This window comes from Oncorhynchus keta, chromosome 7 (genome assembly GCF_023373465.1).
Source record: "Oncorhynchus keta strain PuntledgeMale-10-30-2019 chromosome 7, Oket_V2, whole genome shotgun sequence".
NCBI lineage: Eukaryota > Metazoa > Chordata > Actinopteri > Salmoniformes > Salmonidae > Oncorhynchus > Oncorhynchus keta.
In genome coordinates, this window is record NC_068427.1 from 53,904,592 (window position 1) to 53,929,909 (window position 25,318).

The following is a 25,318-nucleotide window of genomic DNA, read 5'->3' on the forward strand; positions in this document are numbered from 1 at the left end:
TCTTTCCCTCTCTCCCTCTCGATTCTTCTAAGGGAAATAAATGACTGTTTTCAATAAAGACAGAAAAGCTATAAGCTGTTGGTACCGGACAATAAGAATAGTACTGTGATGGCTTCCATATGGCCCCGAGAGGGACTGACGGGGACTCTGTGGCAGCCAGGGTCTGAACTGTCTTAGGTTCAATATCTGTTTGCCTTGCAACTTCTATGGGTATCTTAACCTTGTGCATTTCTAGGAGTCTCCTTTTTGCCTTTGGTGTCTCCAGACAGCCAGGAGCTGATCAGAACAGCCTTCCAGGTCTGGAATATCAGGAGCTGATCAGAACAACCTTCCAGGTCTGGAATATCAGGAGCTGATCAGAAAAACCTTCCAGGTCTGGAATATCAGGAGCTGATCAGAACAACCTTCCAGGTCTGGAATATCAGGAGCTGATCAGAACAGCCTTCCAGGTCTGGAGTATCAGGAGCTGATCAGAACAACCTTCCAGGTCTGGAGTATCAGGAGCTGATCAGAACAACCTTCCAGGTCTGGAATATCAGGAGCTGATCAGAAAAACCTTCCAGGTCTGGAATATCAGGAGCTGATCAGAACAGCCTTCCAGGTCTGGAGTATCAGGAGCTGATCAGAACAGCCTTCCAGGTCTGGAATATCAGGAGCTGATCAGAACAGCCTTCCAGGTCTGGAGTATCAGGAGCTGATCAGAACAGCCTTCCAGGTCTGGAATATCAGGAGCTGATCAGAACAGCCTTGTTGTTGCCGATGTCAGCCTCTACTGTTTTACACTGTGGTGGTGTTGCAGTAGACCCGGGGGTTGTTCTCTGGGGGGGTGTTCTCTGAGGGTTGTTCTCTGAGGGGTTGTTCTCTGCGGGGGTTGTTCTCTGCGGGGGTTGTTCTCTGCGGGGGTTGTTCTCTGCGGGGTTGTTCTCTGGGGGTTGTTCTCTGGGGGTGTTCTCTGGGGGTGTTCTCTGGGGGGTGTTCTCTGGGGGTTGTTCTCTGGGGGTGTTCTCTGGGGGTTGTTCTCTGGGGGATTGTTCTCTGGGGGATTGTTCTCTGGGGGTTGTTCTCTGGGGGTTGTTCTCTGGGGGGTGTTCTCTGGGGGGTTGTTCTCTGGGGGTTGTTCTCTGGGGGTTGTTCTCTGGGGGTTGTTCTCTGGGGGTGTTCTCTGGGGGTTGTTCTCTGGGGGTTGTTCTCTGGGGGTTGTTCTCTGGGGGGGGTGTTCTCTGGGGGGTGTTCTCTGGGGGGTGGGGGTGTTCTCTGGGGGGTGTTCTCTGGGGGTTGTTCTCTGGGTTCTCTGGGTGGGGTGTTCTCTGGGGGGTGTTCTCTGGGGGTGTTCTCTGGGGGTTGTTCTCTGGGGGTTGTTCTCTGGGGGGTTCTCTGGGGGTTGTTCTCTGGGGGTTGTTCTCTGGGGGTTGTTCTCTGGGGGGTGTTCTCTGGGGGTGTTCTCTGGGGGTGTTCTCTGGGGGGTTGTTCTCTGGGGGGGTTCTCTGGGGGTTGTTCTCTGGGGGTTGTTCTCTGGGGGGTGTTCTCTGGGGGTTGTTCTCTGGGGGTTGTTCTCTGGGGGGTTGTTCTCTGGGGGGTTGTTCTCTGGGGGGTGTTCTCTGGGGGGTTGTTCTCTGGGAGGGTTGTTCTCTGGGAGGGTTGTTCTCTGGGGGTTGTTCTCTGGGGATTGTCTCTGGGGGGTTGTTCTCTGGGGGGTTGTTCTCTGGGGGGGGTTGTTCTCTGGGGGTTGCAGTGTGTACAGGCTTCAATATATATATATATATATATATATAATACAGACTGCTTTCTCTAGGATTTGCTTGACCTTCACTTGAACTCTGAACTCTACATCCAGCAAATGCTGTTATCGATAAGGTGTCTGATTAATCGTTTTCACCTCAAATAGAAGTAGAGGTAGAGTGACAAGGTTGTTGTGAGCGCTGAGGGAACTTTATGCACTTTTTAAAAAATGTTTGATTTATTTTACTAGGCAAGTCAGTTAAGAACAAATTCGTATTTTCAATGACGGCCTGGGAACAGTGGGTTAACTGCCTATTCAGGGGCAGAACAACAGATTTGTACCTTGTCAGCTCGGGGATTTGAACTTGCAACCTTCCGGTTAATAGTCCAACGCTCTGACCACTAGGCTACCCTGCCACCGATTCTGCATCTTTGTTGCGTTCTTCACATATGATTTGGCACAGTATCTACAAATGTACACAGCTTTTCCTTCTACATTAGCTGCAGTGAAATGTCTCCACACATCAGATAGTGCCTGTGGCATTTCCCTGTAAAGATTAGAAACATGAGTTTAAAAAAAAACAAATACAATTCTATGTACAGATAAATAGTTAAGCGGTGAGATTAAACAACTCCTATGTAAGATGCATGTTTTAAAATGAAACATGTATGGAAACAGGTGAAATAACACTCCTCAGTTACCAGGCTGAAGCGAGCTAAAACCCCACATGGTAGCAAAAACTAACTAGCAGAAATTGTTAACGAGTTAAAATTATTTAAACACACATTGCTGTATGCTACTATTTACTAGTTAACAAAAATCATGTGTCATATAAAATATATTCACCCCCACCCAGTATTGTAATAAAAACTTACCAGAAAGCATGCAGTCCTTGGCTCAGACAGTGTAGTAGTGTGGGCTCAATAGCATCTCATTAGTGTGTGAGCAGCTGTACATGTGATGGAAGAATGCACTGCACATGCAGAGGGTTTCCATTCTATTGAATTGGGGATAGTTTAACCAAAATATACCATAAGACATAGAAATGAATTTTAAGCAAAATTGCAGAATGTTTCTGAACTTTTTACAAGAAGGTTGATCTTGACCTTTGAGCCACTTGGCAAGCAAGTTAGCAAATGAAAAATGCATAGCTGGAGCCCTGATATAATTTATTTATCTTATATAGTTCACTTGTAGTTATAAGCAGTAGTATATACGGTATATATTGTCCAAACCTAATATCCATCCTTGTGTGTATGACTCATGTCTCTACTGCAGCAACAACAACATCTGGAATTATTGACCTGCTGGAGTCACTCACATATTCATTTTCTCTCTTAAAAAAAAAAATGTTCTGTCCTCTGCTCTGTCTCTGTCAGTGAGCCAGGCCTCCACAGAGAGCATTACTACACATGCTTTACTCTTTGAAAACGGAGAGGGAGGGAGAAAGTCTGGATCTAATTTGGACTGTATTTCTTTCTCTGGTTCTTCTTCAATACCGCAGGCAGAGAGAGGAGAGTTGCACTGGCTGGGCTGAGAGCTGTGGTTGTGTTCAGAGTTAGATGTTTGTTTTCTGAAGGGGGGAACTACTGGAAGACTATAAGTTCAGGTTCTGTTGATACTCACAGCTGTGGAAATAGCCATTTTCAGCACACGTGATTGGAGAGTTGTAGGATGGTTTTCTGTTTAGCTTTCTGCCTCTGCTACCTGAAGGGACACTTTAGGGATGTACAGCTGAAGTCAGAAGTTTACATACACCTCAGCCAAGTACATTTAAACTCTGTGTTTCACAATTTCTGACATTTAATCCTAGTAAGAATTCCCTGTTTTAGGTCAGTTAGAATCACCACTTTAGGTGGTTAGGTTTGTAGGCCTCCTTGCTCGCACACGCTTTTTTCAGTTCTGCCTACAAATCTTCTATAGGATTGAGGTCAGGGCTTTGTGATGGCCACTTCAATACCTTGACTTTGTTGTCCTTAAGCCATTTTGCCACAACTGTGGAAGTATGCTTGACCCATGTGCGACCAAGCTTTAACTTCCTGATGTCTTGAGATGTTGCTTCAATATATCCACATAATTTTCCATCCTCATGGTGCCATCTATTTTGTGAAATTCACCAGTCCCTCCTGCAGCAAAGCACTCCCACAAAATGGTGCTGCCACCCCCGTGCTTCACGGTTGGGATGGTGTTCTTCGTCTTGCGAGCGTCCCCCTTTTTCCTCCAAACATAACGATGGTCATTATTGCCAAACAGTCCTATTTTTGTTTCATCAGACCAGAGGACATTTCTCCAAAAGGTACGATCTTTGACCCCATGTGCAGATGATATTTCTCCAAAAAGTATGATCTTTGTCCCCATGTGCAGTTGCAAACTGTAGTCTGGCTTTTTTAAAGCGGTTCTGGAGCAGTAAATTCTTGCTTGCTGAGCAGCCTTTCAGGTTATGTCGATATAGGACTCGTTTTACTGTGGATATTGATACTTTTGTACCTGTTTCCTCCAGCATCTTCACAAGGTCCTTTGCGGTTGTTCTGGGATTGATTTGCACTTTTCGCACCAAAGTACGTTCATCTCATTCCTAAGCAGTGGCTGCGTGGTCCCATGGTGTTTATATTTGCATGGTCCCATGGTGTTTATATTTACTATTGTTTGTACAGATGATGTGTTTGGAAAATGCTCCCAAGGATGAGCCAGACTTGTGGAGGTCTACAATTTTGTTTTTGAGGTCTTGGCTGATTTCTTTTGATTTTCCCATGATGTCATGCGAACAGACACTGAGTTTGAAGGTAGGCCTTGAAATAATCCACAGGTACACCTCCATTTGACTCAAATTATGTCAATGAACCTATCAGAAACACAACCCAAACAAGCCTTCTTTAACACAGCGCCCTCCAATTGACTCAGATGATGTCAATTAGCCTAAAAAAATGACTTGTGTCATGCACAAAGTAGATGTCTTAACCGACTTACCAAAACTGTGGTTTGTTTTAACAAGAAATTTGTGGAGTGGTTGAAAAATGAGTTTTAATGACCCCAACCCATGGGTATGTAAACTTTCGACTTCAACTGTATGTGCATATTATGTGTGAGTGATTGGAAGATGGCGCCAACAGAGATGGTCGCTTCACTTTGAGTCCTTTGGAAACTATGCAGCATTTCTTTTATTAAAAAAAATGTTTTTGTTACATTGTTATCTCTGGAAATCTTAACAACTTCTTAACCTTAACAACGTCTTAGGGTTGAAATCCCGTTAACAGCCAGTGAAAGTGCAGGGTGCCAAATTCAAAACAACAGAAATCGCAAAATTAAAATTTCTCAAACATAGAAGTATCTTCTACCATTTTAAAGGTAATCTTGTCATTAATCCCACCACAGTGTCCGATTTCAAATAGGCTTTCCCGCGAAAGCACCACAAACGATTATGTTAGGTCAGAGCCAAGTCACAGAAAAACAGCCATTTTTTCCAGCCAAAGAGTGGAGTCAAAAAAGTCTGAAATAGAGATAGAATTAATCACTAACCTTTGATGATCTTCATCAGATGACACTCATAAGACCTCATGTTACACAATACATGTATGTTTTGTTCGGTAAAGGTCATATTCATATAAAAACATCTCAGGTTACATTGGCGCGTTATGTTCAGTAGTTCCAGATACATCTGGTGATTTTGCAGAGAACCACATCAATTTACAGAAATACTCATTATAGATGTTGATGAAAATACAAGTGTTATACATGGAAATATAGATGAACTTCTCCTTGATGCAACTGCTGTGTCAGATTTCAAAAAAGCTTCACGAAAAAAGCAAACCACGCAATAATCTGAGTACGGCGCTCAGAGACCCAACAAGCCAAGAAGATATCCGCCATATTGTGCGGTCAACAGAAGTCAGAAATATCATTATAAATATTTCCTTACCTTTGATGCACTCACAGGAATCCCAGTTCCACAATAAATGTTTGATTTGTTCGATAATGTCCATTTATGTCCAAATAGCTACTTTCGTTAGCGCGTTTGGTAAACAAATCAAAACTCACGAAGCGCGTTCACGAGTTGCAGACGAAATGTCAAAAAGTTCCGTTACAGTTCGTAGAAACATGTCAAACGATGTATAGAATCAATCTTTAGGATGTTTTTAACAAATCTTCGATAATGTTCCAACCCGAGAATTCCTTTGTCTTCAGAAAAGCAATGGAACAGGAGCTACCTCTCATGTGAATGAGCTTGACCAGCTCGTGGCTGCTGGCAGACCTCTAACTCATTCCCCTCTCATTCATCCCCCCTTCACAGTAGAAGCCTCAAACAAGTTTCTAAAGATGGTTGACATCTAGTGGAAGTCTTAGGAAGTGCAACATGACCAATATCCCACTGTATCTTCAAGTTGAGTTGAAAATCGACCAACCTCAGATTTCCAACTTCCTGGTTGGATTTTTCCTCAGGTTTTTGCCTTCCATATGAGTTCTGTTATACTCCCAGGCATCATTCAAACCGTTTTAGAAACTTCTGAGTGTTTTCTATCCAAATATACTAATAATATGCATATATTAGCAACTGGGACTGAGGAGCAGGCCGTTTACTCTGGGCACCTTATTCATCCAAGCTACTCAATACTGTCCCCAGCCATAAGTCTTCTTACAAACAGCCGGGAAGAAGTATTGGATATAAAAGCGATGTCAATTTACCAACAGTACGACTTTCCCGAAGTAGATCATCTGTTTCCATCTAATCTAATCCCAGAATCCGACCAAAAACAACAACCCTGCAGAGCTTGGTCTCTTGGTCTCAGGCTCCGTAGACGTGCACATCGCCCCGCTCCCGAGTATACGACTCGCCAATGTCCAATCTCTTGACAATAAGGTAGATGAAAGAGACATCACATTGTAACATTCTCTGTTTCACGGAAGGATGGCTCTCTCAGGATATGTTGTCGGAATCGGTTCAGCCACCGGGCTACTCCTTCTCTTCTTCGCTCCATGTTTCTCTCCGACAAAAGAGAAACACCTCTCTGGGAAGTGTACGCTTCATGATTAACGACTAATGGTGTAATCATAACATACAGGAACTCAAATCCTTCTGTTCACCTTTGATGATCTTCATCAGATGACACTCATAAGACCTCATGTTACACAATACATGTATGTTATGTTCGGTAAAGGTCATATTCATATAAAAACATCTCGACTAATGGTGTAATCATAACAGGAACTCAAATCCTTCTGCTCACCCGACCTAGAATTCCTTACAATCAAATGCCGGCCATATTACCTCCCCAGATAATTCCCGTCAGTTATCGTCACGGCTGTGTACATTCCCCCTCAAGTAGACAACAGGACGGCGCTCAAGGAACTTCACTGAACTCTATGTAAACTGGAAACGATATCCTGAGGCCTGTATTTATTGTAGCTGGGGATTTTAACAAAGCAAATTTGAGCAGAAGGCTACCTTAATTCTATCAGCATATTGATTGCACTGCGCGTGGGAGCAATGCACTCTACCTTCCGAGATGCATCCCCCGCTCTCCCTTCGGCAAATCCGACCACGACGCCATCTTTCTCCCACCGTCTTATAGGCAGAAACTCAAACAGGATGTACCAGTGACTAGAACCATTCAAAGCAGGTCTGACCAATTGGAATCCACGCTTCAAGATTGTTTCGATCACGCTGACTGAAATATGTTCTGGTCAGCCTCAGAAACATCATTGACCTATACGCTGACTCTGAGTTTGTAAGATGGTGATGTTGTACCTACTAAGACTATTAAAACCTACCAGAAACCGTGGCTGGATTGCGGCAGAACTGAAAGTGCGAACAACCGCATTTAACCATGGAAAGAGGTCTGGGAATATGGCTGAATATGAACAGCGTAGTTATTCACTCCGCAAAGCAATCAAATATGCGAAATGCCGGTACAGGGACAAAGTGGAGTCGCAATCCAACGGCTCAGACACAAGACGTATGTGGCAGGGTCTACAGGAAATCACAGACTACAAAAAGAAAACCACCAGGGACACTAACGTCACTAACGTCACGCTTCCAGACAACTAAACACCTTCTTTGCCCGCTTTGAGGATAATACAGTGCCTCCGTGGCTGACGTGAGTAAAACATTTTAAGCGTGTTAACCCTCGCAAGGCTGCTGGCCTAGACGGCATCCCTAGCCGCGTCCTCAGAGCATGGACAGACCAGCTGGCTGGTGTGTTTACGGACATTTTCAATCGCTCCCTATTCCAGTCTGCTATCCCCACATGCTTAAAGATGGCCACCATTGTTCCTGTACCAAAGAAGGCAAAGAAACTGAAATAAATGACTACCGCCCCGTAGCACTCACGTCTGTCATCATAAAATGCTTTGAGAGACTAGTCAAGGATCATATCACCTCCACCTTACTGGCTACCTTAGACCCACTTCAGTTTGCATACCGCCCCAACAGATCCATAGACAATGCAATCGCCATCACTCTGCCCTACCCCATCTGGACAAGAGCAATACCTAATGTAACAGCTTCTATCTCAAGGCCATCAGACGGCTAAACAGCCATCACTAACATCACTAACTCGGAGAGAATGCTGACCCAATCACTGGCCACTGGATCACTAGTCGATGCCACTTTAATGTTTATTTTACTCAGATATAAACTCAGCAACAAAAAAAAAGCGTCCATTTTTCAGGACCCAGTCTTTCAAAGATAATTCGTAGAAATCCAAGTAACTTCACAGATCTTCATTGTAAAGGGTTTAAACACTGTTCCCAAGCTCGTTCAATGAATCATGAACAATTAATGAACACGCACCTGTGGAACGGTCGTTAAGACACTAACAGCTTACAGACGGTAGGCAATTAAGGTCACAGTTATGAAAACTTAGGACACTATAAAGGCCTTTCTACTGACTCTGAAAAACACCAAAAGAAAGATGCCCAGGGTCCCTGCTCATCTGTGTGAATGTGTTTTAGTTATGCTGCAAGGAGGCATGAGGACTGTAGATGTGGCCAGGGCAATAACTTGTCCGTACTGTGAGACCGTATGGACAGCTGATCGTCCTCACCTTGGCAGACCACGAGTAACAACACCTGCACAGGATCGGTTCATCTGAACATCACACCTGCGGGACAGGAACAGAATTGCAACAACAACTGCCCGAGTGCTCAGACTGTCAGCAATAGGCTGAGAGAGGCTAGACTAAGGGCTGGTAGGCCTGTTGTAAGACAGGTCCTCACCAGAAAATCACCGGCAATGACGTTGCCTATGGGCACAAACCCACCATCGCTGGACCAGACAGGACTGGCAAAAAGTGCTCTTCACTGACGAGTCGTAGTTTTGTCTCACCAGGGGTGATGGTCGGATTCGCGTTTATCGTCAAAGGAATGAGCGTTACACCGAGGCCTGTACTCTGGAGCGGGATCGATTTGGAGGTGGAGCGTCCGTCGTGGTCTGGGGAGGTGTGTCACAGCATCATCGGACTGAGCTTGTTGTCATTGCAGGCAATCTCAACGCTGTGCGTTACAGGGAAGACATCCTCCTCCCTCATGTGGTACGCTTCCTGCAGGCTCATCCTGACACGACCCTCCAGCATGACAATTCCACCAGCCATACTGCTCGTTCTGTGTGATTTCCTGCAAGACAGGAATGTCAGTGTTCTGCCATGGCCAGCGAAGAGCCCGGATCTCAATCCCATTGAGCACGTCTGGCTAGGGCATTTCCCCCCAGAAATGTCTGTGAATTTGCAGGTGCCTTGGTGGAAGAGTGGGTTAACATCTCACAGCAAGAACTGGCAAATCTGATGCAGTCCATGAGGAGGAGATGCACTGCAGTACTTAATGCAGCTGGTGGCCACACTAGATACTGACTGTTACATTTGATTTTGACCCCCCTTTTTTTGTTCAGGTACACTGTAACTCTATCTCCTCCTCTGACGAAGAGGTAGAACAAGGATCGGACCAAAATGCAGCGTGATGATGATTCATGATATACTTTTAATGAAGGAAAAAAACAATACAAGCGGAAACTACAAAATAATGAAAAGTGAAAACCGAAACAGCCCTATCTGGTGCAAACACAACTACACAGAGACAGGAACAATCACCCACGAAAACACTGAAGAATATGGCTGCCTAAATATGGCTCCCAATCAGAGACAACGATAATCACCTGACTCTGATTGAGAACCGCCTCAGGCAGCCATAGACTACGTAGACACCCCACAAAACCCCAAGACAAAAAACACACCACAATAACCCATGTCACACCCTGGCCTGACCAAATAAAGAAAGAAAACACAAAATACTAAGACCAAGGCGTGACAGACACATTCAATTTCTGTTAGTCACATGTTTGTGTAAGTTGTTCAGTTTATGTCTCAGTTGTTGAATCTTGTTATGTTCGTACAAATATTTACACATGTTAAGTTTGCTGAAAATGAACGCAGTTGACAGTGAGAGGATGTTTTTTTGTTGCAAAGTTTATATACTGTTTTATAGCATATATTTATATATATATATATACAAACATATTCTCATTCATCCCTTCAGATTTGTGTGTATTAGGTCGTTTTGGATTACTTGTTGGATATTACTGTACTGTGGGAACTAGAAGCTCAAGCATTTCGCTACACTCACATTAACATCTGCTAACCATTTGTATATAACTAATAACATAAATAATAATAATAATATTAATTAATTATTAATTAATAACGTAGTTATTGTGGCATGAAGCCTTAGAGTTCTTAGGAACAGGAATGATGCTGCCACCTTAAAACAGAGTGGGACAAGGAGAGGTTGAAAATGACTGTGAATTTGCCTGCCAGCTTCGCCCTTGCTTGGTGTTGACCTGATTTAAAAGACGTCTGCCTCCGAGCGAGTTCAAATCATCTGGGTCAGTGACGACCCTCACACCCGCTCTTTGTTTTTTGTCAAAGTCGTGCATAAAAATGCATTGTGTTGGTCTGGTAGAGAGGCAACGTTGGGCAGATCACGGTTGGGTCTTCCTTTGTAAATCGTGATGGACCTGTCACATGCGGTGGGCGGAGCCTGTGTAATATGTCACATGCGGTGGGCGGAGCCTGTGTAATCGGATTCCTCCATATTCCCATATTGTCCTTTTCCTCGTTTGATGTCTCTGCGCGGTCACTTATTCCTGTTCTCGGCCGTAACACCAGGGTGGTCTACGATACAGTACCATTTAATCCCCCGTTGTGCTGGGGACAATAAAACTACTCAGTGCAATTAGATACCTTGTTCAAGAGCAGAGCTGCCGTGATTAGTGTGACAAGGGCTGCTGCCTGACCCTACCAGGGCTAACCAAGCAGAGACTGCCAGGAAGTGGAATGTGGAGTCTGAGAAGTGTCTTGACACAGCCTTCCTGCCTGTCTGTCTAACATTCTAACACATTCCACAAGGAGTGGGAGCTGGGAACCACTGTTTCCACGCGTCCCAAATTGAACCCTATTCGCCAATATAGTGCACTCCTATTGATGGGGCTCTGTAGGGTATAAGGTTCCATTTGGGACACGGCCCCTGGTCTACCCGGTATGTCCTCCCTTCTTAACTGTTATTGCCCCAAAGCGGGGGGGTGAGCAGCATTTCCCTGTGTCTGCGGGACCCTGATGGCCCAAGAAGGAATACAACACATGGAGTCCCGACAGACCCGACACATTCCCTCCGTGGCCCTCCTAGCCCACCAGTTGCTCAACCCCCTAGGTATTTTAGCTCGCGACACCTTCCCTCCGTGGCCCTCCTAGCCCACTAGTTGCTCAACCCCCTAGGTATTTTTGCTCGCGACACATTCCCTCCGTGGCCCTCCTAGCCCACTAGTTGCTCAACCCCCTAGGTATTTTAGCTCGCGACACATTCCCTCCGTGGCCCTCCTAGCCCACCAGTTGCTCAACCCCTATGTATTTTAGCTCACGACACATTCCCTCCGTGGACCTCCTAGCCCACTAGTTGCTCAACCCCTATGTATTTTAGCTCGCGACACATTCCCTCCGTGGCCCTCCTAGCCCACTAGTTGCTCAACCCCTATGTATTTTAGCTCGCGACACATTCCCTCCGTGGCCCTCCTAGCCCACTAGTTGCTCAACCCCCTAGGTATTTTTGCTCGCGACACATTCCCTCCGTGGCCCTCCTAGCCCACTAGTTGCTCAACCCCCTAGGTATTTTAGCTCGCGACACATTCCCTCCGTGGACCTCCTAGCCCACTAGTTGCTCAACCCCCTAGGTATTTTAGCTCGTGACACATTCCCTCCGTGGCCCTCCTAGCCCACTAGTTGCTCAACCCCCTAGGTATTTTAGCTCGCGACACATTCCCTCCGTGGCCCTCCTAGCCCACTAGTTGCTCAACCCCCTAGGTATTTTAGCTCGCGACACATTCCCTCCGTGGCCCTCCTAGCCCACTAGTTGCTCAACCCCCTATGTATTTTAGCTCGCGACACATTCCCTCCGTGGCCCTCCTAGCCCACTAGTTGCTCAACCCCCTAGGTATTTTAGCTCATGAAACATTCCCTCCGTGGCCCTCCTAGCCCACTAGTTGCTCAACCCCTATTTTTTTAGCTAACTGACACATTCCCTCCGTGGCCCTCCTAGCCCACTAGTTGCATAATTTTGTGCTCAACCCCCTATGTATTTTAGCAGCGACACATTCCCTCCGTGGCCCTCCTGGCCCACTAGTTGCTCAACCCCTATGTATTTTAGCTCGCGACACATTCCCTCCGTGGCCCTCCTAGCCCACTAGTTGCTCAACCCCCTATGTATTTTAGCTGCGACACATTCCCTCCGTGGCCCTCCGAGACCACTAGTTGCTCAACCCCTATGTATTTTAGCTCCAGCGACAGTTCCCTCCGTGGCCCTCCGAGACCACTAGTTGCTCAACCCCTATGTATTTTAGCTCAGCGACACATTCCCTCCTAGTTTGAGGAGCAGCTCCCTAGCCCACTAGTTGCTCAACCCCCTATGTATTTTAGGAGCAGACACATTCCCTCCGTGGCCCTCCTAGCCCACTAGTTGCTCAACCCCAGGTATTTTAGCTCAGAGACACATTCCCTCCGTGGCCCTCCGAGACCACTAGTTGCTCAACCCCCTATGTATTTTAGCTCGTTTGACACATTCCCTCCGTGGCCCTCAGAGACCTAGCCCACTAGTTGCTCAGCCCCTATGTATTTTAGCTCACGACACATTCCCTCCGTGGCCCTCCTAGCCCACTAGTTGCTCAACCCCTATGTATTTTAGCTCACGACACATTCCCTCCGTGGCCCTCCTAGCCCACTAGTTGCTCAAGCTCCCCTATGTATTTTAGCTCAGAGACATTCCCTCCGTGGCCCTCCTAGCCCACTAGTTGCTCAACCCCTATGTATTTTAGCTCAGACACATTCCCTTGGCCCTCCTAGCCCACTAGTTGCTCAACCCCTATGTATTTTAGCTCAGCGACATTCCCTCCGTGGCCCTCCTAGCCCACTAGTTGCTCAACCCCTATGTATTTTAGCTCGCGACACATTCCCTCCGTGGCCCTCCTAGCCCACTAGTTGCTCAACCCCTATGTATTTTAGGAGCATTCCCTCCGTGGCCCTCCAGACCACTAGTTGACCCCCTATGTATTTTAGCTCGCGACACATTCCCTCCGTGGCCCTCCTAGCCCACTAGTTGCTCAACCCCCTAGGTATTTTAGCTCATGAAACATGGGACCAACTCTTTTTTTAGATATATTTTTTTTTTTCAATATTTTTGTTCAGTTTTTAACTGCACATGTCTCCACCTTCATTTCCTATGACCGAAAATGGCTTCTGGACATCAGAACAGCTAACCTTGATGATGGACAACCGTTTCTACTTCAGTCAACAGCTTATTTTTTCTGGACGAAGGATGTTACCCGGGTTCATTTGCATAATTTTGTGGAATTAAATTGGCGCGTGTGTGTTTATTAGTCATGCTACTTATTTGTCACACATGCACAGTGTATACAGAGACTAGTTTGAGGAGCAGCTTCAAAGACCAGTTTGAGGAGCAGCTCCAGGGACTAGTTTGAGGAGCAGCACCAGAGACTAGTTTGAGGAGCAGCACCAGAGACTAGTTTGAGGAGCAGCTCCAGAGACCAGTTTGAGGAGCAGAGACTAGTTTGAGGAGCAGCTCCAGGGACTAGTTTGAGGAGCAGCTCCAGAGACTAGTTTGAGGAGCAGCTCCAGAGACTAGTTTGAGGAGCAGCTCCAGAGACTAGTTTGAGGAGCAGAGTCTAGTTTGAGGAGCAGCTTCAGAGACTAGTTTGAGGAGCAGCTCCAGAGACTAGTTTGAGGAGTAGCTCCAGAGACTAGTTTGAGGAGCAGCTCCAGAGACTAGTTTGAGGAGCAGCTCCAGACACTAGTTTGAGGAGCAGCACCAGAGACTAGTTTGAGGGAGCAGAGACTAGTTTGAGGAGCAGCACCAGAGACCAGTTTGAGGAGCAGCTCCAGAGACTAGTTTGAGGAGCAGAGACTAGTTTGAGGAGCAACTCCAGAGACCAGTTTGAGGAGCAGCACCAGAGACCAGTTTGAGGAGCAGCTTCAGAGACTAGTTTGAGGAGTAGCTCCAGAGACTAGTTTGAGGAGCAGCTTCAGAGACTAGTTTGAGGAGCAGCTCCAGAGACTAGTTTGAGGAGCAGCTCCAGAGACTAGTTTGAGGAGCAGCTTCAGAGACTAGTTTGAGGAGCAGCTTCAGAGACTAGTTTGAGGAGTAGCTCCAGAGACTAGTTTGAGGAGCAGAGACTAGTTTGAGGAGCAGCACCAGAGACTAGTTTGAGGAGCAGCTCCAGAGACTAGTTTGAGGAGTAGCTCCAGAGACTAGTTTGAGGAGCAGCTTCAGAGACTAGTTTGAGGAGCAGCTCCAGAGACTAGTTTGAGGAGCAGCTTCAGAGACTAGTTTGAGGAGCAGCTCCAGAGACTAGTTTGAGGAGCAGCTCCAGAGACTAGTTTGAGGAGCAGCTCCAGCCACTAGTTTGAGGAGCAGCTCCAGAGACTAGTTTGAGGAGCAGCTTCAGAGACTAGTTTGAGGAGCAGCTCCAGAGACTAGTTTGAGGAGCAGAGACTAGTTTGAGGAGCAGCACCAGAGACTAGTTTGAGGAGCAGCTCCAGAGACTAGTTTGAGGAGCAGCTCCAGAGACTAGTTTGAGGAGCAGCACCAGAGACTAGTTTGAGGAGCAGCTCCAGAGACTAGTTTGAGGAGCAGAGACTAGTTTGAGGAGCAGCTCCAGAGACTAGTTTGAGGAGCAGCTCCAGAGACTAGTTTGAGGAGCAGAGAATAGTTTGAGGAGCAGCTCCAGAGACTAGTTTGAGGAGCAGAGACTAGTTTGAGGAGTAGCTCCAGAGACTAGTTTGAGGAGCAGCTCCAGAGACTAGTTTGAGGAGCAGCACCAGAGACTAGTTTGAGGAGCAGCACCAGAGACTAGTTTGAGGAGCAGCTTCAGAGACTAGTTTGAGGAGCAGCTCCAGAGACTAGTTTGAGGAGCAGCTCCAGAGACTAGTTTGAGGAGCAGAGACTAGTTTGAGGAGCAGCTCCAGAGACTAGTTTGAGGAGCAGCTCCAGAGACTAGTTTGAGGAGCAGAGACTAGTTTGAGGAGCAGCTCCAGAGACTAGTTTGAGGAGCAGCTCCAGAGACTAGTTTGAGGAGCAGCTCCAGAGACTAGTTTGAGGAGCAGCTCCAGAGACTAGTTTGAGGAGTAGCTCCAGAGACTAGTTTGAGGAGTAGCTCCAGAGACTAGTTTGAGGAGTAGCTCCAGAGACTAGTTTGAGGAGCAGCTTCAGAGACTAGTTTGAGGAGCAGCTCAGACTAGTTTGAGGAGTAGCTCCAGAGACTAGTTTGAGGAGCAGCTCCAGAGACTAGTTTGAGGAGCAGCTCCAGAGACTAGTTTGAGGAGCAGCTCCAGAGACTAGTTTGAGGAGCAGCTCCAGAGACTAGTTTGAGGAGTAGCTCCAGAGACTAGTTTGAGGAGCAGCACCAGAGACTAGTTTGAGGAGCAGCTTCAGAGACTAGTTTGAGGAGCAACTCCAGAGACTAGTTTGAGGAGCAGCTTCAGAGACTAGTTTGAGGAGCAGCTCCAGAGACTAGTTTGAGGAGCAGCTCCAGAGACTAGTTTGAGGAGCAGCTCCAGAGACTAGTTTGAGGAGCAGCTCCAGAGACTAGTTTGAGGAGCAGCTCCAGAGACTAGTTTGAGGAGCAGCTCCAGAGACTAGTTTGAGGAGCAGAGACTAGTTTGAGGAGCAGCTCCAGAGACTAGTTTGAGGAGCAGAGACTAGTTTGAGGAGCAGAGACTAGTTTGAGGAGCAGAGACTAGTTTGAGGAGCAGCTCCAGAGACTAGTTTGAGGAGCAGCTCCAGAGACTAGTTTGAGGAGCAGCTCCAGAGACTAGTTTGAGGAGCAGCTCCAGAGACCAGTTTGAGGAGCAGAGTCTAGTTTGAGGAGCAGCTCCAGAGACCAGTTTGAGGAGCAGAGTCTAGTTTGAGGAGCAGCACCAGAGACTAGTTTGAGGAGCAGCTCCAGAGACTAGTTTGAGGAGCAGCTCCAGAGACTAGTTTGAGGAAGCAGAGACTAGTTTGAGGAGCAGAGACTAGTTTGAGGAGCAGCACCAGAGACTAGTTTGAGGAGCAGCACCAGAGACTAGTTTGAGGAGCAGCACCAGAGACTAGTTTGAGGAGCAGCTCCAGAGACTAGTTTGAGGAAGCAGAGACTAGTTTGAGGAGCAGAGACTAGTTTGAGGAGCAGAGACTAGTTTGAGGAGCAGCACCAGAGACTAGTTTGAGGAGCAGCTCCAGAGACTAGTTAGAGGAGCAGCTCCAGGGACTAGTTTGAGGAGCAGAGACTAGTTTGAGGAGCAGAGTCTAGTTTGATGAGCAGAGACTAGTTTGAGGAGCAGCTCCAGGGACTAGTTTGAGGAGCAGAGACTAGTTTGAGGAGCAGAGACTAGTTTGAGGAGCAGAGACTAGTTTGAGGAGCAGAGACTAGTTTGAGGAGCAGAGACTAGTTTGAGGAGCAGAGACTAGTTTGAGGAGCAGCTCCAGAGACTAGTTTGAGGAGCAGAGACTAGTTTGAGGAGCAGAGTCTAGTTTGAGGAGCAGCTCCAGAGACTAGTTTGAGGAGCAGCTCCAGAGACTAGTTTGAGGAGCAGCTCCAGAGACTAGTTTGAGGAGCAGCTCCAGAGACCAGTTTGAGAAGCAGAGTCTAGTTTGAGGAGCAGCTCCAGAGACTAGTTTGAGGAGCAGCACCAGAGACTAGTTTGAGGAGCAGCTTCAGTCTAGTTTGAAGAGCAGCTCCAGAGACTAGTTTGAGGAGCAGCACCAGAGACCAGTTTGAGAAGCAGAGACTAGTTTGAGGAGCAGCTCCAGAGACTAGTTTGAGGCAGCAGAGTCTAGTTTGAAGAGCAGCTCCAGAGACTAGTTTGAGGAGCAGCACCAGAGACCAGTTTGAGAAGCAGAGTTTAGTTTGAGGAGCAGCTCCAGAGACTAGTTTGAGGAGCAGCACCAGAGACCAGTTTGAGGAGCAGCAGAGACTAGTTTGAGAGCAGCTCCAGAGACTAGTTTGAGGAGCAGCTCCAGAGACTAGTTTGAGGAGCAGAGTCTAGTTTGAAGAGCAGCTCCAGAGACTAGTTTGAGGAGCAGCTCCAGAGACTAGTTTGAGGAGCAGCACCAGAGACTAGTTTGAGAAGCAGAGTCTAGTTTGAAGAGCAGCTCCAGAGACTAGTTTGAGGAGCAGCACCAGAGACCAGTTTGAGAAGCAGAGTCTAGTTTGAGAGCAGCCCCAGAGACTAGTTTGAGGAGCAGCTCCAGGGACTAGTTTGAGGAGCAACTCCAGAGACTAGTTTGAGGAGCAGCTCCAGAGACTAGTTTGAGGAGCAACTGCAGAGACTAGTTTGAGGAGCAACTCCAGAGACTAGTTTGAGGAGCAACTCCAGAGACTAGTTTGAGGAGTAGCTCCAGCCACTAGTTTGAGGAGCAGAGACTAGTTTGTGGAGCAGCTCCAGAGACTCGTTTGAGGAGCAGAATATCCTACCACCTGTCAGACTGCGTGAGAGCAGCTCCTCTGAAAGCTGGTACAGGAATGAAACATGCTTTTTGAAGCCAAGTCATAGTACAACAGATTACTATTCTAAATGCAACCATTTTTTTATAACTGTTTTGATGGCCACAATTTTTAAAAGAGCTACTGTTTTTATTTCTCAACCTCAATTTGTAATCAGTAATTCGAATGCGTAGGCTATAGTCAACGGTAGGCAGGCTATCCAGGTGTCACCCACCACTTTACATGCTTGAGTCATTGTAATTTTTTGAAACCAAGTCATGTTAGCAACCCATCCAAGTTGTTGCTATTAGATTTCCCATCTTCCTAAGTTTCTAACTGAGATGTTCATCCCCTCCCATTAGGTGCACTGTTTACAATGGGTTTTTCTCGTGAACTGTGTTTTCGTGTAGACTGCATTTTGGCAAATGAACCATGTGTCTGACAACCAGTAATTCTCAGTGAGGACCACTTCTGTTCTCTGGGTCCAGGCCACTGTTTAGAAGTGTTTTCCTGTGAAATGTCTTGGACCATTGACCAAATGTCTTGGTCCGGGCCTGGCCCCCCATTGACCAAATGTCTTGGACCGGGCCTGGGCCCCCGCTGACCAAATGTCTTGGACCGGGCCTGGGCCCCCGCTGACCAAATGTCTTGGACCGGGCCTGGGCCCCCGCTGATCTGAAGCAGATCTAACATCTGCTGTGGCAGCGCCGTATAATTCTGATCTCAGTCGTCTGGCACGGTACAGTAGTCCTCAGTCACGTCCTGTAGGGATATGACAGCAGATGCAGAAACATCCCTCCTTTCATCAGCTGACCCTGTATCCTCCCTGTCTGTCTCTGTATCCTCCCTGTCTTTTCTCTGTATCCTCCCTGTATCCTCCCTGTCTTCCCTGTATCCTCCCTGTCTTTTCTCTGTATCCTCTCTGTATCCTCCCTGTCTTTCTCTGTATCCTCCCTGTCTTTCTCTGTATCCTCCCTGCCTTTTCTCTGTATCCTCCCTGTCTTTTCTCTGTATCCTCCCAGAGACTTTTCTCTGTATCCTCCCTGTCTTTTCTCTGTATCCTCCCTGTCTTTTCTCTGTATCCTCCCTGTATCCTCCGTCTTTTTCTGTATCCTCCCTGTCTTTTGAGGAGCATCCAGAGACTGTCTTTCTCTGTATCCTCCCTGTCTTTTCTCTGTATCCTCCCTGTCTTTTCTGTATCCTCCCTGTATCCTCCCTGTCTTTTATCTGTATCCTCCCTGTCTTTTCTCTGTATCCTCCCTGTAGTTTCTCTGTATCCTCCCTGTATCCTCCCTGTCTTTTTTCTGTATCCTCCCTGTCTTTCTCTGTATCCTCCCTGTCTTTCTCTGTATCCTCCCTGTCTTTTCTCTGTATCCCTGTCTTTTCTCTGTATCCTCCCTGTCTTTCTCTGTATCCTCCCTGTATCCTCCCTGTCTTTTATCTGTATCCTCCCTGTCTTTTATCTGTATCCTCCCTGTCTTTTATCTGTATCCTCCCTGTCTTTTATCTGTATCCTCCCTGTCTTTTATCTGTATCCTCCTTGTCTGTCTCTGTATCCTCCCTGTCTTTCTCTGTATCCTCCTTGTCTGTCTCTGTATCCTCCCTGTCTTTCTCTGTATCCTCCCTGTCTTTTCCCTGTATCCTCCTTGTATTTTATCTGTATCCTCCCTGTATCCTCCCTGTCTTCTCTGTATCCTCCCTGTATCCTCCCTGTCTTTTCTCTGTATCCTCCCTGTATCCTCCCTGTCTTTCTCTGTATCCTCCCTGTCTTTTCTCTGTATCCTCCCTGTCTGTCTCTGTATCCTCCCTGTCTTCCTCTGTATCCTCCCTGTCTGTCTCTGTATCCTCCCTGTCTTTTCTCTGTATCCTCTCTGTATCCTCCCTGTCTGTCTCTGTATCCTCCCTGTCTGTCTCTGTATCCTCCCTGTCTTCTCTGTATCCTCCCTGTCTTTTCTCTGTATCCTCCCTGTCTTCTCTGTATCCTCCCTGTCTTTCTCTGTATCCTCCCTGTCTTTTCTCTGTATCCTCCCTGTCTTTTCTCTGTATCCTCCCTGTCTTTTCTCTGTACCCCCCCTGTCTTTTTCTGTATCCCCCTGTATCCTCCCTGTCTTTTTTCCCTGTATCCTCCTTGTATTTTATCTGTATCCTCCCTCTCTTTACTCTGTATCCTCCCTGTCTGTCTCTGTATCCTCCCTGTCTGTCTCTGTATCCTCCCTGTCTGTCTCTGTATCCTCCCTGTCTTTTCTCTGTATCCTCCCTGTCTTTCTCTGTATCCTCCCTGTCTTTTCTCTGTATCCTCCCTGTCTTTTCTCTGTATCCTCCCTGTCTTTTCTCTGTATCCTCCCTGTCTTCTCTGTATCCTCCCTGTATCCTCCCTGTCTTTTCTCTGTATCCTCCCTGTATCCTCCCTGTCTTTTCTCTGTATCCTCCCTGTCTTTTCTCTGTATCCTCTCTGTATCCTCCCTGTCTTCCTCTGTATCCTCCCTGTCTGTCTCTGTATCCTCCCTGTCTTTCTCTGTATCCTCTCTGTATCCTCCCTGTCTGTCTCTGTATCCTCCCTGTCTGTCTCTGTATCGGGCCTGTCTTCTCTGTATCCTCCCTGTCTTTTATCTGTATCCTCCCTCTTCTCTGTATCCTCCCTGTCTTTTCTCTGTATCCTCCCTGTCTTTTCTCTGTATCCTCCCTGTCTTTTCTCTGTACCCCCTGTCTTTTTCTCTGTATCCCCCTGTATCCTCCCTGTCTTTTCCCTGTATCCTCCCTGTCTTTTTCCCTGTATCCTCCTTGTATTTTATCTGTATCCTCCTTGTCTTTTATCTGTATCCTCCCTCTCTTTACTCTGTATCCTCCCTGTCTTTCTCTGTATCCTCCCTGTCTTTCTCTGTATCCTCCCTGTCTGTCTCTGTATCCTCCCTGTCTTCTCTGAATCCTCCCTGTCTTTTATCTGTATCCTCCCCCTGTCTTCTCTGTATCCTCCCTGTCTTTTTCTCTGTATCCTCCCTGTCTTCTCTGAATCCTCCCTGTCTTTTATCTGTATCCTCCCTGTCTTCTCTGTATCCTCCCTGTCCTTCTCTGTATCCTCCCTGTCTTTCTCTGTATCCTCCCTGTCTTTTTTCTCTGTATCCTCCCTGTCTTTTCTCTGTATCCCCCTGTATCCTCCCTGTCTTTTCCTGTGTCCTCCTTGTCTTTTATCTGTATCCCCCTGTATCCTCCTTGTCTTTTATCTGTATTTTATCTGTATCCTCCCTGTATCCTCCTGTCTTTTCTCTGTATCCTCCCCTCTTTACTCTGTATCCTCCCTGTCTTTCTCTGTATCCTCCCTGTCTGTCTCTGTATCCTCCTGTCTTCTCTGTATCCTCCCTGTCTTTTATCTGTATCCTCCCTGTCTTTTATCTGTATCCTCCTTGTCTGTCTCTGTATCCTCCCTGTCTTTCTCTGTATCCTCCCTGTCTTTTTTTCTCTGTATCCTCCTTGTATTTTATCTGTATCCTCCCTGTATCCTCCTTGTATTTTATCTGTATCCTCCCTGTATCCTCCTTGTATTTTATCTGTATCCTCCCTCTCTTTACTCTGTATCCTCCCTGTCTGTCTCTGTATCCTCCCTGTCTGTCTCTGTATCCTCCCTGTCTGTCTCTGTATCCTCCCTGTCTTTTCTCTGTATCCTCCCTGTCTTTTCTCTGTATCCTCCCTGTCTTTTCTCTGTATCCTCCCTGTCTTCTCTGTATCCTCCCTGTCTTCTCTGTATCCTCCCTGTCTTTCTCTGTATCCTCCATGTCTTTTCTCTGTATCCTCCCTCTCTTTACTCTGTATCCTCCCTGTCTTTTTTTCCCTGTATCCTCCTTGTATTTCATCTGTATCCTCCCTGTATCCTCCTTGTCTTTACTCTGTATCCTCCCTCTCTTTACTCTGTATCCTCCCTGTCTTTCTCTGTATCCTCCCTGTCTTTCTCTGTATCCTCCCTGTCTGTCTCTGTATCCTCCCTGTCTTCTCTGTATCCTCCCTGTCTTTCTATGTATCCTCCCTGTATCCTCCCTGTCTTTCTCTGTATGCTCCCTGTCTTTCTCTGTATCCTCCATGTCTTTTCTCTGTATCCTCCCTCTCTTTCTCTGTATCCTCCCTGTCTTTTATCTGTATCCTCCATGTATTTTTCTCTGTATCCTCCCTGTCTTTTTCCCCTGTATCCTCCCTGTCTTTTATCTGTATCCTCCCTGTCTTCTCTGTATCCTCCCCGTCTTTCTCTGTATCCTCCCTGTCTATTATCTGTATCCTCCCTGTCTCTCTGTATCCTCCCTGTCTTCTCTGTATCCTCCCTGTCTTCTCTGTATCCTCCCTGTCTTTTATCTGTATCCTCCCTGTATCCTCCCTGTCTTTTATCTGTATCCTCCCTGTCTTCTCTGTATCCTCCCTGTCTTTTCTCTGTATCCTCCCTGTCTTTTCTCTGTATCCTCCCTGTCTTTTATCTGTATCCTCCCTGTCTTCTCTGTATCCTCCCTGTCTTTTCTCTGTATCCTCCCTGTCTTTTCTCTCTCTCCATCTATTTTCTCTGTGGTTCAGACAGTGGTATTAGTGCCTCTCATAGCCCAACATGTTGTGTACCACTCTCTCCCAGAGAGGGAGGAGAATGAGAGGGAGTAGGAGCAGGGACAGGCAGTGGCCGCCTTAGCCCAACCCCCTCTTAGTCTCATCTTCCTGCTGTCCTCAACCCAAATGACAGGCCTGCTAACCACAGGGAGCTAATTGTAGCGCAGTTTGGAGCCTCTAATCGCTGTCTGGGTGCGTTTTCACTCTCTCTCGCTCTCTCTCTAGGGAGGAGAGAAGCAGTTATTATATGTCTTTATAGGAGGAACTCAACCTATGGGAGGAACTCAGCTGTCCAGGAATAAACCAGGAGAGAATGAAGAACATTTGTTTTGAGTTTGGGAGGAGTGGAGAGAGGATTCCAAATATATTTTAGTTGAGCGCTAAGAATCTCTCTTGGGGGGGAATGCCCTGCCCACAACTCACCAAAGTAGAGTCAGCTGAAGAGGCGTGGTTGATGTCCTCATCTCACAGAACCATTTAATCCCCTGTTGTCCTCATCTAACAGCACCATTTAATCCCCTGTTGTCCTCATCTGACAGCACCATTTAATCCCCTGTTGTCCTCATCTGACAGAACCATTTAATCCCCTTTTGTCCTCATCTAACAGCACCATTTAATCCCCTGTTGTCCTCATCTCACAGCACCATTTAATCCCCTGTTGTCCTCATCTCACAGCACCATTTAATCCCTGTTGTCCTCATCTAACAGCACCATTTAATCCCCTGTTGTCCTCATCTCACAGCACCATTTAATCCCCTGATTGTCCTCATCTCACAGCACCATTTAATCCCCTATTGTCCTCATCTCACAGCACCATTTAATCCCTGTTGTCCTCATCTAACAGCACCATTTAATCCCCTGTTGTCCTCATCTCACAGCACCATTTAATCCCTGTTGTCCTCATCTAACAGCACCATTTAATCCCTGATGTCCTCATCTAACAGCACCATTTAATCCCTGATGTCCTCATCTCACAGCACCATTTAATCCCCTATTGTCCTCATCTCACAGCACCATTTAATCCCTGATGTCCTCATCTCACAGCACCATTTAACCCTGTATACTCCCCTATTGTCCTCATCTCACAGCACCATTTAATCCCCTATTGTCCTCATCTCACAGTACCAGTACTGACCCTGTATATAACTACTGACCCTGTATATAACTACTGACCCTGTATATAGCTACTGTCCCTGTATATAACTACTGTCCCTGTATATAACTACTGACCCTGTATATAACTACTGACCCTGTATATAACTACTGACCCTGTATATAACTACTGACCCTGTATATAACTACTGACCCTGTATATAACTACTGACCCTGAACTGTCCCTGTATATAACTACTGACCCTGTATATAACTACTGACCCTGGAACTGTCCCTGTATATAACTACTGACCCTGTATATAACTACTGACCCTGGAACTGTCCCTGTATATAACTACTGACCCTGTATATAACTACTGACCCTGGAACTGTCCCTGTATATAACTACTGTCCCTGTATATAACTACTGACCCTGTATATAACTACTGACTACTGACCCTGTATATAACTACTGACCCTGGAACTGTCCCTAACTACTGATATAACTACTGACCCTGTATATAACTACTGACCCTGGAACTGTCCCTGTATATAACTACTGACCCTGTATATAACTACTGACCCTGGAACTGTCCCTGTATATAACTACTGACCCTGTATATAACTACTGACCCTGGAACTGTCCCTGTATATAACTACTGACCCTGTATATAACTACTGACCCTGTATATAACTACTGACCCTGTATATAACTACTGACCCTGTATATAACTACTGACCCTGGAACTGTCCCTGTATATAACTACTGTCCCTGTATATAACTACTGACCCTGTATATAACTACTGACCCTGTATATAACTACTGACCCTGTATATAACTACTGACCCTGTATATAACTACTGACCCTGTATATAACTACTGACCCTGTATATAACTACTGTCCCTGTATATAGCTACTGACCCTGTATATAACTACTGACCCTGTATATAACTACTGACCCTGTATATAACTACTGACCCTGTATATAACTACTGACCCTGTATATAACTACTGACCCTGTATATAACTACTGACCCTGTATATAGCTACTGACCCTGTATATAACTACTGACCCTGTATATAGCTACTGACCCTGTATATAACTACTGACCCTGTATATAACTACTGACCCTGTATATAGCTACTGACCCTGTATATAACTACTGACCCTGTATATAGCTACTGACCCTGTATATAACTACTGACCCTGTATATAACTACTGACCCTGTATATAACTACTGACCCTGTATATAACTACTGACCCTGTATATAGCTACTGACCCTGTGTCAAATCAAATCAAATTTATTTATATAGCCCTTCGTACATCAGCTGATATCTCAAAGTGCTGTACAGAAACCCAGCCTAAAACCCCAAACAGCAAGCAATGCAGGTGTAGAAGCACGTTGGCTAGGAAAAACTCCCTCGAAAGGCCAAAACCTAGGAAGAAACCTGGAGAGGAACCAGGCTATGTGGGGTGGCCAGTCCTCTTCTGGCTGTGCCAGGTGGAGATTATAACAGAACATGGCCAAGATGTTCAAATGTTCATAAATGACCAGCATGGTCAAATAATAGTAATCACAGTGAACAGGTCGGGGTTCCATAGCTGCAGGCAGAACAGTTGAAACTGGAGCAGCAGCACAGCCAGGTGGACTGGGGACAGCAAGGAGTCATCATGTCAGGTAGTCCTGGGGCACGGTCCTAGGCCTCAGGTCCTCCAAGAGAGAGAAGGAAAGAGAGGAGAGAATTAGAGAACGCACACTTAGATTCACACAGGACACCGAATAGGACAGGAGAAGTACTCCAGATATAACAAACTGACCCCAGCCCCCCGACACATAAACTACTGCAGCATAAATACTGGAGGCTGAGACAGGAGGGGTCAGGGGGTGACGCCGGCCCAGGTCATAGTAGGATC

The 25,318-nt window shown here is 46.5% G+C and overlaps 2 protein-coding genes across 2 annotated transcripts in view; one reads left to right on the forward strand and one right to left on the reverse strand.

The window, feature by feature from the left end:
• raph1a (Ras association (RalGDS/AF-6) and pleckstrin homology domains 1a) overlaps positions 1-25,318 on the forward strand; it is a 216,368-nt gene that overhangs the window by 96,426 nt on the left and 94,624 nt on the right.
• LOC118386453 (uncharacterized) lies at positions 726-18,422 on the reverse strand. Its single transcript, XM_052521826.1, has 2 exons — positions 18,335-18,422; positions 726-1,702 (listed from the first exon to the last, which is right to left on the reverse strand). Exons 1-2 carry the CDS (start codon positions 18,420-18,422, stop codon positions 726-728), a joined length of 1,065 nt encoding a protein of 354 aa, XP_052377786.1.

Bases quoted from the DNA above. Each gene is read 5' to 3' on its own strand.
- LOC118386453 (XM_052521826.1), bottom strand. From the start codon at position 18,422: ATGTTAGATCTGCTTCAGATCAGCGGGGGCCCAGGCCCGGTCCAAGAC. The intron at 1,703-18,334 runs GTCAGCGGGGGC...AACCCCCCCCAG, and splicing joins GGCCCGGTCCAAGACATTTG to AGAACAACCCCCCAGAGAAC.